We start from the raw sequence: 18213 nt of genomic DNA, 5'->3' as shown, positions 1-18213 counted from the left end.
GTGCATCAATACTTTTCTTAAATTAAAAAAAAAAGTATATATATATCCCTTTATAACTGGTTTCAGCTTAAATAAATCTCATTGCTTTTTAGTCTGCTTCATAGCTAAGAACAATCTGTGCTGTGACAAACACAATAACAAAAAAACTTTATAATTCTCACAAATGAGCCCTTGCTATTGTTTGTTCAGTAGTAAGGATAAGGTGACATAACATGTTTGTGCAGAAGCTAGATCCTAAAGGAGAGAAGGAATCTTTAGAATTTTATAAGGCAAGCAAATTATCAAGCAGAGCAAAATAAAATGTAACTTGGCAAAATTGAGAAATTGCAAGTTGAACAGATGTATTGCCATTCAGGGTTAAACTACAGGGAGCTAAATGATAAGTCATTTCACTGTTTTCATTATTATCTATTTTCTAACTAAAAAAAAGATAACATTAGTATCGATTTTTATACAGACTCTCTTGCAAATGGCAACATAGGTATTAAGTGATGCCATAAAAGAGCCATGGTTTCATTTTTCTCTCTCCTTTCAAGCCACAGGAGGGAAATGCTTTTCCTTTCACTGTTAGTGGTTAAAAGGACACTACTGTGTTTCTTCCAGTTTGCAATAACACTTATGATGCTGAATCTTAACTCTTTTCCATTCTATTCTCTGATTGAGACACATAAAATCTTCTGAACCAGGGCAATGAGCAAGTGTCCACAGTATTTCTTGACCACCTAAAGCTTGTAGGGCTACATGACCCTGTATGCATCATTCCCTCCAAGGCGTGCTCACAGCACATTGTTAACTGAGTTTGCTCATGGCACGTTGTTATCGTTCCAGCAGCATGCTAGGGGACATTTTCTTGGATTTTCTCTCTCGTCCTGCAGTAGCCCGTATTTCCATCTGCTGCTGCAATACCCATGGAAGTTGCCCTTGCCAGGTGCCTGCCCATCAATACCGTGGATGTGAAGATTGTTTTCCTCTGGCCTTCTTACAGACACCAAAAGAATCGATGGAGAAGACAGAAATAAAAACCATTTACAAGTAACTCCATCTCCAGTGAAAACACAGAATAATAATGGAGATCATATGTAGCTTAGATTTTGGTGTGTGTATGAAGAATTATTAACTTTTAAAAGACAGAAACCAGAAGAAAAAATTACTTAATTAGTAGGACTGTCTGAGGATTATAGCTCGTAATGGACCACTGCAATTCTGTTTCAGGATTCTGCTTCAGTCTTCCAACAAACAGTGCTCCCAACAAACCGGGCCCAGTGTCTCCAATAATTCCTATCCCACTTTGCTACTTGAGCAGATGCAAAGATCTGCTGTGGTGCTTTGGGCTTGGCTCATTTTTATGCTCATAGCTTGTCTGCTTAAAAGCTATTATGCTATCATCATACTCAGTGAAACTTGTGGGTAGGTTTCTCTCCTCCCTTTAAACTGATGATTTTAGCCTGAGATCCATGGGTCACTTACCTGTCAAAGAAAGTAGGCTATATTTATTATGTAAGTGTCACTGATGACTGTAAGCTCTACAAATTAAGAAAAAAGGTTGAAAACCACAGCTTTAAAGTAAGAGTGTTGGAGCAGTGTGTAGAGTGGATTGAGCTATACCTGATATCAAGGTGCCTCCTATAGTATATTTGATTTCCTATATGCAAAGAAGTTATACCAGTTATAGCATTTGTACACTTTTATGGCTCTGTCGCCATCAGAAGTACTATACTGCTTTAACTACACAGCTAGACTCAGAGAAATCTGGCTTCTTTATATGATGAGCTTGTAGGTGGCTTTACCTTTCTGTAGTGTAAAGGGGCGAGTAAGTTAGTTTCCATAAAAAGCAAACTCAGACTGTTTTTTTACCATGTGTCAGTATTTTTAGAGGCCATACTACACTCACAAAACTTCTTTTTCTGAAACATATGGCTTAGAAAGATATAAAGGTCTTCTTTTATCTGAGAGTCTTCTCCAGCCTTATAAGCTATACTTAGTCCCAGCTTAATTATTAAAATGGTAATATTCTTGAAATGGACTCGTAGAAATCTTTGCAGAGACCATTCTTCAGCCCCAGCTTCAAAAGCCTGTGCATTTAAATAACCCCTACCTGACTCTGAGCTGCCTGCCAGCTTGTGTTACCAAGCTGACTGGACTTAAAAATCCTGTAACAAAGCCATGTTCTCTAACTGAGTGCTCTCAGAATAGATCATAATGTGTGTGTACCACAGCTGCTTAAGAATATTCTGATTTCAAAATCAGATTGCAAAGTCAGCTATATCAGGTGAGGGGCAGAAAACATCTCTGCAGGATGGCAGCTTAGCAAAGTCATTGGCTCTCATATTTATTCTGACAGAGTATAAAATATGTGGTTATTCTGTATAATGGAGCCATTCACTTGGAATTATTTTACAGGAGGTAGAACTCTGATATAGGTTATTTTTCCTACTCACTCTAAGAGAACTATTAATTCAATAATCATTACTCCAGTTGCCTTGACTTTGTTATGTAATATTTTCACAAACAGTAAAGATTATTTGCTGCAGCCAATTCTTTTGCAACCTAAAAGATTACGCAGTTGGGCAGATCCTTACCATCCACTAAGAGCACTCACTCACTGCAGTCAGAGGTTATAAGAGCTTTTACAGCCTGATGTGCTCTTTCACTTTCCCTAGACCTGTGTGTGCTACAGACATATCAAGGTGCAACCTTTCCAGGCATGTCATTTGTGACAAAATGGAATAGAACAGATGCTTAACAAACTGCTGTAGAGACCAAGTCTTTTGCTGATCCCTGAAGAATTCACACTGTTAACTCCCATTAATGCTAATGGGAAGTATGTACCTACTACTCTCATGCCTCAGTGAGAGAATAGGCCTTCTAGTTGCTAGAGCTGGATCAGATGGGCTTATAATTGTATTGTCTCCATCTTCTTTGTTATTTGTAAGCATAGTGTTTGGGGGGGAAAGGTGTTTAACTTTTTCCTTACCACTTCACCTATCTACAGCATGAAAATTTAGACTCTTCACAAGAAGTTATAACCAGGGTTTCAATACAGCATATTTCAAGAGTCCTGAAAAATTTTCTAGAGACATACTATGAAAAACAAGGCCTGTCATAGGAATTATTTTAAGTAAAACTGTCATATAGTGATACAAATCCAGTATCTTCCAGGAGTCTGTAACTCTTCTGCCAGGATTTGAAGGAAGTTTGATTATTTAAGGAAAGAAAGTCTAATGGATTAGATGTTTTCTTTCTCTAAATATGTCAGGTGCGAACACCAGGAGGTAAGAAATCTGTATCAGAGGAAGGATGATGTAGTAAATGGATATCAGTTGGCCACAAATAAATACAGCCCTCACTAATAAAAATTTCTTGAACCCTGAACCAGCATGAGTTTCTGAGACCTCATCCTAATCAGAGATACTACAGGAAACAGTCTCAATAATATTGAGAGGAATTAAGATGGACTCCTGATCTGCCTTTAGAAAGGTAAAAGCAGGTCCTGAATTTTGATGATCCACGTGGTTGCTTTCAATTTTCTGTGCCTCTGAAATCCCTCTGCTACAGTGGCGGGGCTACAATTTCCATCTCCAAAGAAGTACAGCCCCAGTGCAGGGACTGAGAAAGACCCTGACTCATCCCAAGGCCGAACAGAGTCTAGGATGCAGAAATAAGCATTTCTGATATTATCCAGCAGAGAGCAATGACACACTCCTAACAATTCCTTCCAGCATTAACTTAGCTGTGCTATACATAGTTAATATGTCTATTGTTATGACACACATACAGCGTGACTGTCAGATGCCCAAATATGTATATTCTGAGGATTGCACTCTTATCACCTGGCTTAAAGGTGCACACTAAGAATTTTCAGGCTTTGTGTAAGAATTGGCCGGTAGAGTTTTTTCAGAGGAGTGTATGAAATCTGATTAAAGTTGGTGGAACTGCAAATCAAACCATGTGGCTTGAGACTTCAAAACACCTGTGCAGATTTATGGTGCGCTGCTCATGAAATTGTGACAGTTACAGTTCATGAACTGAAACCCCATTGAAGCACGCTGGAAGCAAATAAACTGAGCAAGAGCACCAGTAGGTGCCTGATTGACTATTCACTAATGAACATCTCATGCAAAATATTTGTTTGGTTTCTTTGGGAAGGAATAAAAATGTGGTCTTTTATGCTATCATTTGTGTGCAAGAACAATTTTCCAGTTATCAGTCATGCACATTAAAGGCATTGTAAGATAGATCATCAGTAGCGTGTGGGAAGGCTGATAAGCTGAAAGCATTTATCTATCTATATATAAATACCAAGAGTGCTCAGGGTTTTTCAGGTTCATTGATATGGGTTTGCATTATGATTTATATAAGTGACAGAATATCTCAGTACGCACAACAAAAAGAGGTTTTTGAGGTGACCACAGGCCTGTCTTACAGGACATACATGTATGGATAGAGGGAACACCAGAAATTCTCAAAGCTTCTTCCTTTTCTCCCTTGGTTTCTTTCTCCCTTATTAAGTGTTCTAGAGAGTCTTCAGTGAAGGCTGATATAAAAGCTCTGCTTCCTGCTGTCAACTGTGTTTTTACATTAGTCTCCATCTTTTACAGCTTTATGCCCCTCTCCCAAATGGGGTGGGCCTCTTGCTTTCTTGTTTGGCAAACAGTTGCCCCTTCTGTGTTCATAACCGTCCGAAAAAGTGCTCTTCCTCTGAAAAAGTTCCCTGTGGTGTTAGCGGGAATGGGGAAGTGCTTTGTGGTGAAGGGGGGGAGTTTGTTCGGTCTGAAACTTCAGTCCCACTATCTGGTACTGAATAGTTTTGTTTCTGCAGTGCAGTGCTCTCTTAGTTACTCTGTGAGGGTATTAAGGTGAAGATTTTTGGAAGTATCTGAAGGGCACTGGGGTTATTGTGCCTAAATCATGTAGTTTCCTATGAAAATGTCATCTTTCTTCATACTCAGGACACAATCTTACACAAATACCTGATTAGCATTAGCAGCAAATAATTGCTGATTGCCCAAAGGAGATTGCAAGCTTTGCCTCATATTTCTTGGATCTTTGAGAAAGGAATTTTTCTGATGGCAGAGAACTCCCACAACTCAGAGGAGTGAGAGTGTCCTAGCTTAGGGAGGACTGCAAGGGCAAAATCAATGTGGTCTTCTACAGAGGTGCAGAATTTCTACAGCAGTGTGGGGAGAGATGGATGTTAAGTGAGGTGCTCAAAATTAATCCACTTAAATGGCTGACTTTGGGGAAAAATCACGTATCAAGTATTTGAATCCAGGGTGTCAACTTGATCTAAAATCTGCAGGAACCTTTAAATTAAATGGGGCTGAATTGGACACATGATGCATTTGGTTAACTGTAACATGAGTGAGCTTTTGCAGAATCAGGACCTGAGTATCAATCATAGAGCTTTTTCATCTGCAGATTGTTAACCTAAGCCAGAAAAAAAAAATGGTCCAGAGGAATGGTAAATCTTGGCTCTGCCACAGGCTCCACTGTGACTTAAGGACAGTCACTCCTCCTTCTTTTGTCGCCCTCTGTAAAACAGTGATAAGGGCATTTTCTTATCTTACAATGGAGTAGTGATGATAAACATTAAGGATTAAGACGTGCTTAAATACTGTGGTAATGGAGGCCATTAAGCACCTTCTCTTATTCACTGGCTGCTTTTCTAAATGGAATTACTGGGTGATTTTAATTTTTCTTAAGTAAACTCAAGGACATTAGTCAATAGGGATGAATCAGAAAAACACAGCAAAATGTCAATTTTAAACCCCAGTGGGTTTTCTCAACAATGTAACTTGATGATTTGTATCTTTATCTTAAATTAACCCACCTGCTCTTCTTCACTGCTTCCTTCAAAGACTGTAAACGAGAAAATAAGCAGAAAAGACAAAGTCGTTGTCTGCTACCAGCTGTCTTTGACCACGGAAATCAGGGATTTCTGCATTTCTCACTTTCAATCTTAGCTTTAGCAAAAAGGGGTGGCTGACTGTACTTGTATAAGGCATCTGTGGCCAGTAAATTAAAAAACCCAAACCACAACTCATGCCATAATAAATAAATATGAAATTATCCCCCAGCTCACAAAAAAAGAAAGAAAACTTGTATTTCTGTTTGCCTTTTGCTTTCTTCAGCTTTCTGTCTGGAATAGTTCTCTCCTTGTGAAGTTCAACAAATAAATGATTGAAAATACATTCTCATGGATCTGGTTATTTTTCAAGGTTGGCCCAGAAGCCTCAGCAAACATTTGGTCCATGTTCTGCTTTGCCCAAGTAGACAGGCACACGTACTTTGTATGCAATGGCAAGCAAACACTGGATGTAGTAGAAAGGGGTTTCCAGAGAATCACAGAATCACAGAATGGTTGAGGTTGGAAGGGACCTCTGGAGATCATCTAGTCCAACCCCCCTGCTCAAGCAGCGTCACCTAGAGCACATTGCACAGGATTGCATCCAGGAGGGTTTTGAATACCTCCAGAGAAGGAGACTCCACAACCTTTCTGGGCAACCTGTTCCAGTGCTCTGTCACCCTCACAGTGAAGAAGTTTTTCCTCATGTTCAGATGGAACTGTCTGTGTTTCAGTTTGTGCCCGTTGCCTCGTGTCCTGTCGCTCGGCACCACTGAAAAGAGTCTGGCCACATCCTCTTGACACCCTCCCTTAAGATACTTGTACACATTGATAAGATCTCCTCTCAGCCTTCTCTTCTCCAGGCTAAACAGGCCCAGCTCTCTCAGCCTTTCCTCATAAGAGAGATGCTCCAGTCCCCTAATCATCTTAGTAGCCCCTCATTCACCTGCTATTCACCTGCTACTATATGATGCAGCTAAAATAAAGTGAGGGCATATGTTTTTTCACACACCTTTACAGGTAGATATCCCTTAAGAAAAAATACATAGAAAAAAATTTCTGAGTTTACAAAGGCCTTGCTCTACTACCTGCTAACTAAAGGGAAAAACTTGGAAGTTGTGACTTGATAGTATTATCAGGGTTTCTAAGTTAGGTTTTATATGTTTTATTACTGGCAGGAAAACAATCGATTCAATAAAGGATGTGAAGGGGCAGCACTGCCACATTTAGGGTGAGAAATAAAACATGAAGACTGTGCTTTTCACAGAGACTGTGTTAGCCCTTGTGAAATCTCTAAAACAACTCATCTTTAGTGGATTTTGACTCATGTCCTTCAAAGTCCTAGATACACTCTTTCAGTTACTTCCTTTTTCTGAAGCAAATGTCCCTAATCCAGATTTAAGCAACATTGCAAAATATGTCATCATGGATTTGATATCCAAATTAAGTTAAAATTAGATATATGAACCCATGTTTTTACAATTAAGGTATCATAATGTTTTTGAAGGAAACTCATTTTCATATTTCAGTTTTACTGTTAAAGATACTTGATTTTTTTTTTAAGAAATTAGTAAAGCTTTTACTTACTCATTTGTGTATACCCAAAACATACAATTGTGATCAAGTTACTATGCTGTAAATCAGTAGGGCTGTAGGTTCAAAATGCAATTCTGTTCTGGGATTTAATAGGTTTTTGGTTTCCTATGTGCCATGACAAGTGAAAATAAGATTTATTGAAACTACCTAGCTTGTTTATTCGCCAAAAACATAAGGTGGTCTCTAATGAACAAGATGTGTTCTAATGGGAAAAATATTTTCCTCTATATTGCAAGTATAATCCACACATAGTAGGACACAGGTACCTAAAGAGGAGTTAAGTATGTACAGGCCTTAGAGATTGTGACTGTAATCGCCGGTGAGGCCAAGGATAAGACACATGCCCTCCTTGAGAGTTTTCAAGACTAAGCAAATGAAACATACATAATAGACTCAAAATGAACAGAGAGACTGAGAAAGAATATGCTTGTAATGGTGATGTTTGATCTTATATTAGGTGAAAGACAATTGTTTTACCACCCTCTTTTTGTTTTGAGATGGATAGAAATCATGTCTGTCTACATATCTGTAACATGCTCATCACAAGGAGATTTCAAAGTTCCTGAGAGCTTTCCGCTGCTTCAAATCATAGCTATGAAGTGCTAATGATAAGGCATAGAACTGGATAGTCAAAGAGAAAGGAAGCCCAAAGATGGTCAGGATCCCTTGGATCCCTCTGGGCTATCCTGTGATTCCTTTGTAAAAGATAATAATAAGGCAAGAACTGATTTTCTGTGCATTTGTAAAAGAAGTTAAACTCTTTGTCCCACACCCTACCTGAGTGCCTTTGAGCCATAGGATACAGACCCTCTACTCTCTATTGCTCAGACAGGGATTTGCAGGATGACTCAGACCCTTGCTCTGGTCAGCACAGAGAGTAGTATAGTAAATCTCCAAGGTTTTCCAGGTACCAGGGCAGACACAGTTTTTCATAGAAGAACCTTGTCAGTTCATCTGGTGGTAGCTCCTGGTCTGGTGCAGCAGAATAGTGGAGGTGTTTGGACTTCTGGAGAGATTTGCTCACTTGCAAATGATCTGAGTTTTAAGTAAATGATTAGTGTATCTGCAATTCCTTGCAGGGTGGTAGAGTTCAAAGTTTTGGATCTCAAAGTTACTGAATCACCTAAAGGAAGCAAAACTTCAGAAAACAAATATTTGATTAACGTTTTGTGTTGATGTATTACATTTACACTGTAAATCACAGTGGGGAAAGAGAATATGCATGCTTCTGGAAAATAATTGTGTGGATTCCTGCTTGCGTAAGTTTTTAAAAGGAGGCTGTGTGCTTTGCCTGTATAAGTTTCACTCAGTACCATAATTCTCTAACCAGTTGAAGTAGATATTTAAATCCATACAGCTAATTGATTGGACTAAAAGACATTAAATAATCCAAGCTGCCCATATTTTCCAGCTGCCCATATTTTCCAGCTATAGAATTAATCTGTGGCCTTTAGAATCTGAGTGCAAAATGGTGTTGTTAATTTTTAAGACAAAATATAGGATCACTCACCTTTGGCTTCACTTGGCTCTGCTGAAGTCTGTCTTCTACTTCCATCATTGACTTCTCTGGTTTCATGGTTTTTTTCTAATTTTGGTCCAGCACCTCACTCAAATACACCATAATTTGATGGCTCTCCTCTGTGTCACGACCTGAGTGCAAGGTCAGGCCAGAGGAATGCATGAATAGTTTTAAGCTAATCTTTGAGAAATATTTACCAAAATAATTTATTAAAGGTTTATTCTTATAGTAATTTTGTGGAAACACAGTTTTGATGCAAATAACTTGGAGGGAAAATACTAAAAACAAGCCAGTTTGAGATTTTGTTTATTCACTTTTGTTCTTTTTTCTTTTTTTTTTTTTTTTTGCTAAGGTTTGATAAAGTAACTTGCATATGTGACAGTTCTTGTAATAATGGTAGGAAGCTATGAAAAGGATTCTGAATCTGAGATTTTTGCTTTCTGTGGTTATCATACAGTAGTTGCAAAGTTGCATCAATGCAAAGTGGAGGTAAAATAGTGTCAGAACTAAAGCAAGGAAGACACCCAATCTTTTAAATGGTGTGCCTTAAAGGTACAGGGCATGCAACTTTTGCTTTTATCTGGCTCTGATCAAAAGTCAGTCTGGGGAACCTGTAATTCTTGCAGAACCTGTAATTGCCGTAACTTCTAAATCTATTTTGCTATTTTTATAAGTGATTAGGATTGTGACATGGTATTTCCTTTGCAGTCTGGCAGAGAGGGAACAAGAATGATAAATTAGCTTATCCACTTAATTTCATGATATGAGGTTTGTGACAACCTTTATGAGGTCATTTTGAGATGTGTTGTTGGAGCAGTGTAGGAAACTGACACAGACACTGACACAGCTTAAGTAGATTAAATGTGAATAAATGCAAAAAAAAAAAAAAAAAGTTAATAGTTGAGGCTTTGCAGCCAGCCCATTTAGTCATCAATAAACTATCAAAAAAGAGAAAAGAAAGGCTCCTCGCAGTTTCTTACACATAAAGATGAAGAGTCAGACTCAAGTCAGAGTCTGTTTCAAAGGAGGTTGTGATGGAGCAGGGGAGTTGGGCAGTGCAAAAGTTACCCCAACTGGTTGTTTGGAGAGACAGGATTTCTCAACAGAGTTGTAGAGCTTTCCTCTGAAGCAGCAGCTCCAAGGAGAGGTGAGTGGCACAGGACAGCTTTTCCTCCAGAAGGGTCTTTGTCTGGATTAGCATGGTGTGCACACGCACCAGTGTGGGCTTGCAGCTGCGGCTGGGAAGCATTCGGGCTTTAGGTTCCTCTATGCTTTGTGATAATCCTTCTCAGCTCCATACTGCTGTGCACAGGTTTTAGTTTGTTACTGTCAGTTCCTGCAGCGCCGCTCCTTGTCCTGCTAGTTTGCATTGATTGTTGCTGCTGGTGACGCTCACGTGCCCTTTGATAAAGTAGCTGTCAAAGCTCCCGTCCCTCTACAAGCCCTGCTATGGACCCACTCCTATCCGAGACGTTCATTAGTGTCGTCTGCCAAAAGGTTTATGTAACAGATATTGTGAAGTGGACACACAGAAACAGACACACACACACGCGCGAGCACACGCACCGATACTGCAAGGGCTGTCGGGGTGACGATGAAGGGAGGATGTTCTGTGGGACTAGAGTAGCTTGAAGGCACAGCTGTGTCCATGAAAAAAGCAACTAATGTCTCTGTGTGACCATGCTCTATTTTCAGCTTGTCATCATGGCTGGGACTGTTCTGCTCGCCTACTACTTCGAATGCACTGACACTTTTCAGGTGCATATCCAAGGTTTCTTCTGTCAGGATGGCAATTTGATGAAACCATACCCAGGAACAGAGGATGAGAGCTTTATCTCCCCTCTTGTGCTGTACTGTGTGCTGGCTTCAACTCCAACAGCTATTGTAAGTATAAGAAATTGAATTCTTTGCTGTTGCTCTGCAATAGTAATAAACCTGATGTATTTCTTTGTCCCCTTTCCTCTCTTTTCAGCTGTAATTGATTTGCATTTAGCTAGCTCTCCGTTTTGCTTTAGCCCGATATAATCTTCATCAGTTATCTCCAGTCGTAATTATTTTGAGCTAATCACAATGAAAGATTGAGGGGTAGAGCTTGTTAAGCCTGTCACAATATCTCACTCACTTCGGTGATTAGTTGTGAATTGTGTGATTCCAGGGAGGCCTATATGCAAAGGTGATCTATTACTGAAAATAAAATAAGTAGGATAAAGCTGCAGTAAAACCTGGATCGGACATGCCACATATCCAGGATTAATTGCTGCTATAGTAAATGACTACTAAAGGGCTTTAGCAGGCATAGATCAGCAGAAAGATGCTCAATGTTAACAAAATTATGCATATTCTTTCCTCTTTGTTTATAGTCTTTATTTTTGACAGTCACATGCATTTAACTTTCTCTACCTGGTCAGCTACAATGTAGCTGTTCCCAGCAGGTTAAAATATTCAATTAGCTGAATACATACAATTCTGAACAGATTGTTGCAGTCATTGATTAGCAAAACACTGGCCCTTTCCCTTTTTCTGTACAGAAAGTTTAAAATTTCACCAACAGCCAGCTTTGCTGCAATTATAATTACATTGATACATGCTTATCAGACTGTGTCTTTCTGTACTTTGTTATCTTCTATTTCTTTCTCTTTGTTTATCTTTACTATTTCTTTCTTATCTTAACTTTGCTTTGCAGTCCTTTCAAAAGTTGATTAAAGCTGTGTGTGATGTATTTAATTGTGAGATGTGTATGCTGCACAAAAAAGACATAATCCATTATAAGTTTTGGTCTGCAATAGTATTAATGCATGAAACTGTATAACGCAGAAAGTGATAAGAAATGTCAAAGGAATCTGCAAAAGAGGCTACAGGTTTTGGTATAGGACACTTTCTGAAAATGAGTAAGGAATTTGAATATAATTCTATCATGTACTTATGAAAATCCTCTGCAGTAACAGTTTTATTTTCAGTATTGAAACTCAGTTGAATATTAAGACATGTTCACTTTTGCTTTGTGCTGCACTAATACAGGACTTACAAATAAATATATATATATTACATTTCTCCAATTTTCCTACCCAAAAAGGTAGGGAGTTTGAGTGCCATTACCATTTCTAGATGCAATATTACTGAAGTTAGTGAGCAATTTGTCCCATTTTTAGTGATATGGCATTGGGTTGGCAAGCAGTAATAAGAATGTTGCTCTTTATTTGCATCTTGCATTTAAAACCTTGCTCTGGCAAAGTTTGCTGCAAGCTTTTCAGGTTTTTCTTCACCCAGCACAGATCACCTCCACTCAGTGGATCAAATTTTTCTTTCCTTTCAGTGGACCAAGGAGGATTTTCCTTAGTTCCTTAGTATTTATGAAAAAATGGGTTGGAGTCATCTTTGGAGCAAGATGATAGTAGTCTCTGTCCCTGGGAGATGAGCAATGATGTTTTTGTAGTTTCCATGGCCTATGTTAACAACACGAGAAATGAAAGTCGGCAGAGAATATAAAATAATGTTTCTGGGTGCAGAGACCCTCAGCCTAGTGCTGCATGGGGCTGGTGTGCCTATCTTGTCCATTGCAGTCTGTGTGGAAGTACTAGCCTGGGCCCAGAAGCGGCAGAAATCACATTTGTCTAGCACTGGATCCAAGCTAGTAAGCTTTGTTTCTTGGGTTATGCTATACAGCTTCAGTCTAGAGAAGATGTGGTCAGGGACAGTGCTGGGCTCTGTACATCGTGGTTCATTGCCATCTGTACATAGATACTCAAGCCAAGTCCAGGCTAATGCCAGTCCTTCCTTACAGTGTCTTTTTTCTCATGAGACTGTTGTTGCTGCTCACAAAAGGAATCTTTAGGCTCCTGAATTACTATGGAAGGAGTTTGGTAAATGCAGATTAACCCACAAACCATGAACAGCTGTCTCCCTTCTTCCAAAAAATACTGTGTGCTCCAGAAATCCTGCTCAGTTTCTACAACAAATTGGTTGGTTTGGCTGAGAGGGACAGTGACTTTATGTGTTTTTCTGTTGCCTTGTTCTGCCACTGCCCTGGCACCTTGTGGCATGAGGGGAATAATTATTTTTGGGAAAAAGGGAAGGAACCTTGCAGAAATGGTTCTAGTTAATAGTCTTTTGGAAGCTATAGAAAATCATCCAGGAGTTTGTGCAAGCTCCCTCTGATAAGATATTACTCGCAGATGGCAGACAAGCAGCCTTTAAGTGCAGTCCTGTGTGCACAAGTCTGAGGAGGGCTCCAATCCCTGATTTTAGCACAGCTATGAGGTGTTACGGTATTTGAAAGCCAAAAGGGAGCATCTTTATGAATTTAGTGGAGGATCTTTATGTCTCAGTCATTTGGCTATGACAATGGTAGGGGGAAAATGAATGCATTTATTTTATTTATTCCTGGCAATAGAAAATGCTCTTGTGGATTGGTGCTACCATATATGCTTTTCCCTGCACTGTACTAGGGAAATAAATGAGACTGGCCTGTTTTTCTGGATTTTATGTGTTCTTATTGAAGCACTTCATTACACTGACCTCATGTAACCAGTTTTTTTTCTGCTACACTGGGTAGTTAATCACCATACATAAGAATTACAGAAGTCTTTTGATGCTCTGGCTGATAACCTTTTAGTTTCTGATAATGAGAGGTTCTTGTGAGGGAAAATGCTTGAATCTTATGGTGATACTGTTAAATATATTAAAGGCATGTATGCCTGTCTCCATTCTGTGAAATGCACTTTTCTCTCAAATGTTCCATTGAGAATAGGTCAAAGGTTTTCATCTGCCTTAGTCGTATTGAATCTTCTGAGTGAGTAGAATTAGCAGCTTTTCTGCAAAGTAGCGGGAAAGTGGTGAATAAAGTGATAAATTGCACTTAAGTAAGGACAAACCTGTTTTTCTTTGCAAAGAAACAACCAGCCACTTATTTCTGATTTAGTGATTTTTCCTCTTAAGCATGCGTCTTAAAACTCAATTAATATATTTTTCCCTCAGCACTGGTAGAAAAGAGTGGTTCCTAGAATCATTGTCTCTGTTTTAGAATCAAGTTGTAGGTTCTGGCACCACAAAAAGCTTCGTAAAATATGTAAGGTTTCACCTTCATCTCAAGTAATTTGTGCCAGCTGTGCTGACAGTAGTGGAGGTTGATTATTGAACAACTGCTAAGTCTCCAGCCTTTCTCTTTTCATATGTAGATGGGTATATGAATGCTTTCAGGCCATCTCATGATAAAGAGAGAAGCTAGGATTAATTTATTTGAATTATAGCAGGCAGGAATGTACCTTCCTCTGAGGAAGGTAATCACTTGGGTGAGCTAGCTACCAGTCTGTCTTTGGGCCTGGGGAATGGGAGTGCGAAAGAGGATGTTCATCTCCATGGCACTGTAAGAAAAACACAGAACTTCAGTCTTTGCCTCAGCCATATTTCAAAAGATCAAAGGTTCCCAGTTGCCAAAAAGCTTATCTTAGCCTTAAGAGGGCCTACAGCAAAATGATTGCCCATTCAGATTTCTGACCTCTCAGACTAGGCACTATAGATCTTTAGACTGACAGCCCCTCCTTTTGGTGGTTGTTCTTCAGTATAGAACTCAATAAGATAATTGTATTTTTTTCAGTGTTGGAAGTCTTGAAATGCAATCTCTTTTCTTGAAGCAAACATAGCGTAGGCATTTTACTCAGCTGGCTTTCCAGTGATAAGAAACTAAAAAATTAAGAACAGCTTAAAAGTTTAAGCAGAGGAGCTTTGACTTTGAGTTCCAGAGTCACAAGTCTGATGAAGTTAAAAGTGATCTGTCCAGCAGCATCAAGTTTTGCAGAGTCTGGGAGAAAGTGTACTATTTCGATGCATTGTCCATTTCAAAATATCAGAGAGGTAATCACTCTGCTCATTTGGAGCAGAAATAATTTTTCTTTAATTTTTGCCATTGTAAGAGTTTTACAAAAATAATGTTTCAAGAGGAACTGTTTTGCATAATCATAAACATTTCAAGCCATTCCCTTAAAAAACAATCTAAGACGACTCAGCCACATTTATTAATGTCCGTCAAGACTAGCTTTCCTGGTTATGGGCTTACTAGGAATTCCCTAGTTGGTACTAAATAAAGATTTCAGAGTTCAAAGCTGCTTCATGTACTGGTCCATCCATTATGATTTGTCTGGTTACTTGAGAGAGGGAGAAAGGCTTAGGAAGAAAATCTGTTCGCTGAAATGAATACTGAATATCAGTAGAAAACTTCAAGAACACCATTTTTATTTTCCTTACAGTATAATAAAAAGTTCCCCCACTGTTTTCAAAAAAATCTTCAGTTTCTTTCCTTCATTTTCTGTGACAGAAGTGGTAGCCTCCATGGAATTATTAACTGGCCAGTGCAATAAATTTGTGCAAAGGAGTATTTGTTTTAAGATAGCTTTGTTGGAATCAGTAAAACCAAACAGTGATTTGGTTATTAATCAGAGGCCAACATACAGTGTTGATCAAATCTGTCTGATACAGGAGGAAACTATTCAAATTTCTCTGTGGAATTTGCACAATTTTCAAAGTTGCAGAGATTGTTATTATTATTACAGTGATATATTTCTAGAAGGCAAGCCAGGGAATTTCTGTGCTATGTTGGCTAAGTCCCTTGTGGTAGCTCAGTAGCAGATGCCAAGAAAACCAAGTGTGGCTTGTTCAGCTCAGGGCTGTGCTGCAGCTTCTTCCCAGCATTTCCAGGCAAAAATCCCTGGGATCTGTAGGTGACAGTGCTGCAAGAAAGCACAGTCTCCTCTGCTACCGCCTTCCCACCTGCCACACTTCACGTGCAATGCTGGCAGGACAAACCAGGGGCAACGGGAAGGGCTGGCAACTTTCTGAGGAAAAGGCATGTCCCGTACGTACCTGTCTCCTTGTGAAGAATGGATATGTCCCTTTTCCATGGAGATGTATGGAGATGTATTCCATGGTGCTCACGAGTTCCTCATTTTTAGAGCTGGCCTATATTTAATTTAGTTCCAGGGTGATCTCCATTCAAGGCACATTTGGTTGCATCTTTCTTTTATTGTTAGGAAACAAAGCTGAGGTTACTAGGACTAGAGGATTAGACTGGAGGAGGAACCTCACTGCAGATCAGGTTTCTTTCGAAAGTGGTGTTTCGTCTCCCTCCTTTTGAGTCTTTGTCATTCACCACATGGCAAGTGGGTTCCTTGGCAAAGTGGGGTGCATAGGAGTGAGGTAAAGGTGTGGTCTTACCTGTGTGCAGTTGTTTATATTCTAGTATTTACACACCCTTCTGGAAAGTAATAAATATACCTTGTGGTTTGTTACAGCACTTTCAGGCACTTTTACTGCCAGTGTCTTACAGGACTTTCATCAAGGTCCCATTAACATGCCACTTGCTGTGGAATAGTGCGAAGCTAGGAAAAATTTCCCCTCTTGATTTTAATGAAGTTTTGGAATTTAATTATTTCAGACCATTTTCCCACAACAAATTGTTTTTTGAGCAGAATGATAAGGCAATTGTTTGGGGGCAGTCTGGAATGCCAATTGTGGATTGCAGACCTTTTGTCTTGGAGGGAATAAAAGAAACCAATTTCTCTTTTCTGGAAAAGTGCTTTATAAAGCTGTTCTTTGTTATTGTCTTCACTGAAAAGAAAAAAAAAAAAACAGAATGAAATAATAAATAATTGAATGTAAGTTTGGGTTTTGTCCTCAGCAGACTATGAGCTTACTCTGCAACGTTTAATTGAAAAGTCTGCTTCATTTCCTCATATAATTTTACAAAATATAGCACTGATTCCTGTGGGCTACAGAAGACCTGTGTAAATGGTGATGAAAAAGATGAGAGAGTGCCTGAGAAAAAACTCATCCGACTCCCTAGTTGTCAGCCAGGCAGGCCTGGGTCAGTGTCCTGGCTACAGATCACAAAAATACTCTGTTTTGCAGAGGGTACCAAGGCAGACCTCTGTACCTGCTTGTATCCTAAGGTGCCTTTTTCAATGTGAGTACATATAAGGCAAACAGAGGATGGGGGAAAGAAAAAGCAAGATTTTGTTGCTTGGTGTTTGCTGCCCAGACTTGACAGTGGAGTTTCAGCTATGTAGTGGTCAAGATCTGGCACTGCAGGTGGAAGATAGGAAGGCTAATCAAAAACCCTTGAAAGTACACTCAGGTGTCTCTTAAGACTAACTGTGAGGTAGATTTAAGGAAATTAAGGAACTAGAAACAGTGAGGGAAATTCTGTATGGACTATGTTCCAATGGGGGGATTATAGTGAAGATAGAGCCAGACTGTTCAAAGAAGTAGAGGCTACACTGCAATGGACACAAGCTGCAAAAGAAGAAACTCCGATTAAATATTAGGAAGAATTAGCTTTTTAAAATGACAGTAGTCAAACAGCAAAACAGAGGCCCCAAGAGGCTGTGGGATCTCCAGCCCTGAAGATATTCAAAACATGACTGCACAAGGCTCTGCTCTACCTGATCTAAACTGGCCCTGCTTTGATCAGGGGTTGGACTGGAGACCTCTGGGGCTCCTTCCCACCTAAATCGCTTTAGGATTCTGTGCACTGTATTTGTGGTGCTTGTTTACCTGGTGATGGAGGAATGGAGCTGTGACCTTCTGTGTAGCGTCTGGAGAGCATCTTTCTGCCGACAGGCAGCTGTGCGAATGCGGGTCCTGAGATACGCCCCGATGAGAAAGGGCAGAATGGCTTTGGGCCCAGTGCAAGGCAATGCCAATGAAACACCTGCTGAAGGGCTTCGCAAAGGTCACTTTTCAGTGGACATGCCTGCTCACAGAGCCTTACTTGATAGGGTGGGCTTTTCTCAGGGAGAGCTGTTGTGTGGAGTCATTTTGAAACTGGCTGTTTGGGATCGAGAGCCCCAAGACCTTCAGCTGTTCATATTCCCTCCTGCACTGCTCCTGGAGCTCTGTGCACAGCTTGTCTCACAGCCAGTGTCCTCCACCTATTCGCTCTTCCCCTTGCCTTGGAGTCTGAACACTTCCGTCTTAATTAATTTAGTTCTTTCTGTTCATGACATTCACAATGCAACTACACAGATTCTTATGGAGAATTCAGAAAATGTCATACAACTTGCTGAAGCCAGACCAGATCTGAGAGCGAATATGTGGGACTCAAGAGATCCAAGTTCAGGGGGGTTTTTTGCTGCCAGGGAGCTTGCTGAGGGAGAGCATGTCTCTATATGCAGTTTCCATCTATAAAATGGTGTTAATAGGAGACTCCACTGTCTCACAAGGATGCTGTTGGAGTAAACTTTAAAAGATTTCAGGGCAATCT

The 18213-nt window shown here is 39.7% G+C and overlaps 1 protein-coding gene across 1 annotated transcript in view; it reads left to right on the top strand.

Moving 5' to 3' along the window:
• PLPPR1 (phospholipid phosphatase related 1) overlaps positions 1–18213 on the top strand; it is a 139074-nt gene that overhangs the window by 93018 nt on the left and 27843 nt on the right. Inside the window, exon 3 of the mRNA XM_067315511.1 lies at positions 10656–10844. Within this exon, the coding sequence (XP_067171612.1) occupies positions 10656–10844 (189 nt within the window). The remainder of the gene's footprint in view (positions 1–10655; positions 10845–18213) is intronic.

The sequence above is a fragment of the Apteryx mantelli genome, chromosome Z (genome assembly GCF_036417845.1).
Source record: "Apteryx mantelli isolate bAptMan1 chromosome Z, bAptMan1.hap1, whole genome shotgun sequence".
Lineage (NCBI taxonomy): Eukaryota > Metazoa > Chordata > Aves > Apterygiformes > Apterygidae > Apteryx > Apteryx mantelli.
The sequence above is the reverse complement of the archived record's forward strand: the minus strand, read 5'-3'. Positions and strand labels throughout refer to the sequence as shown.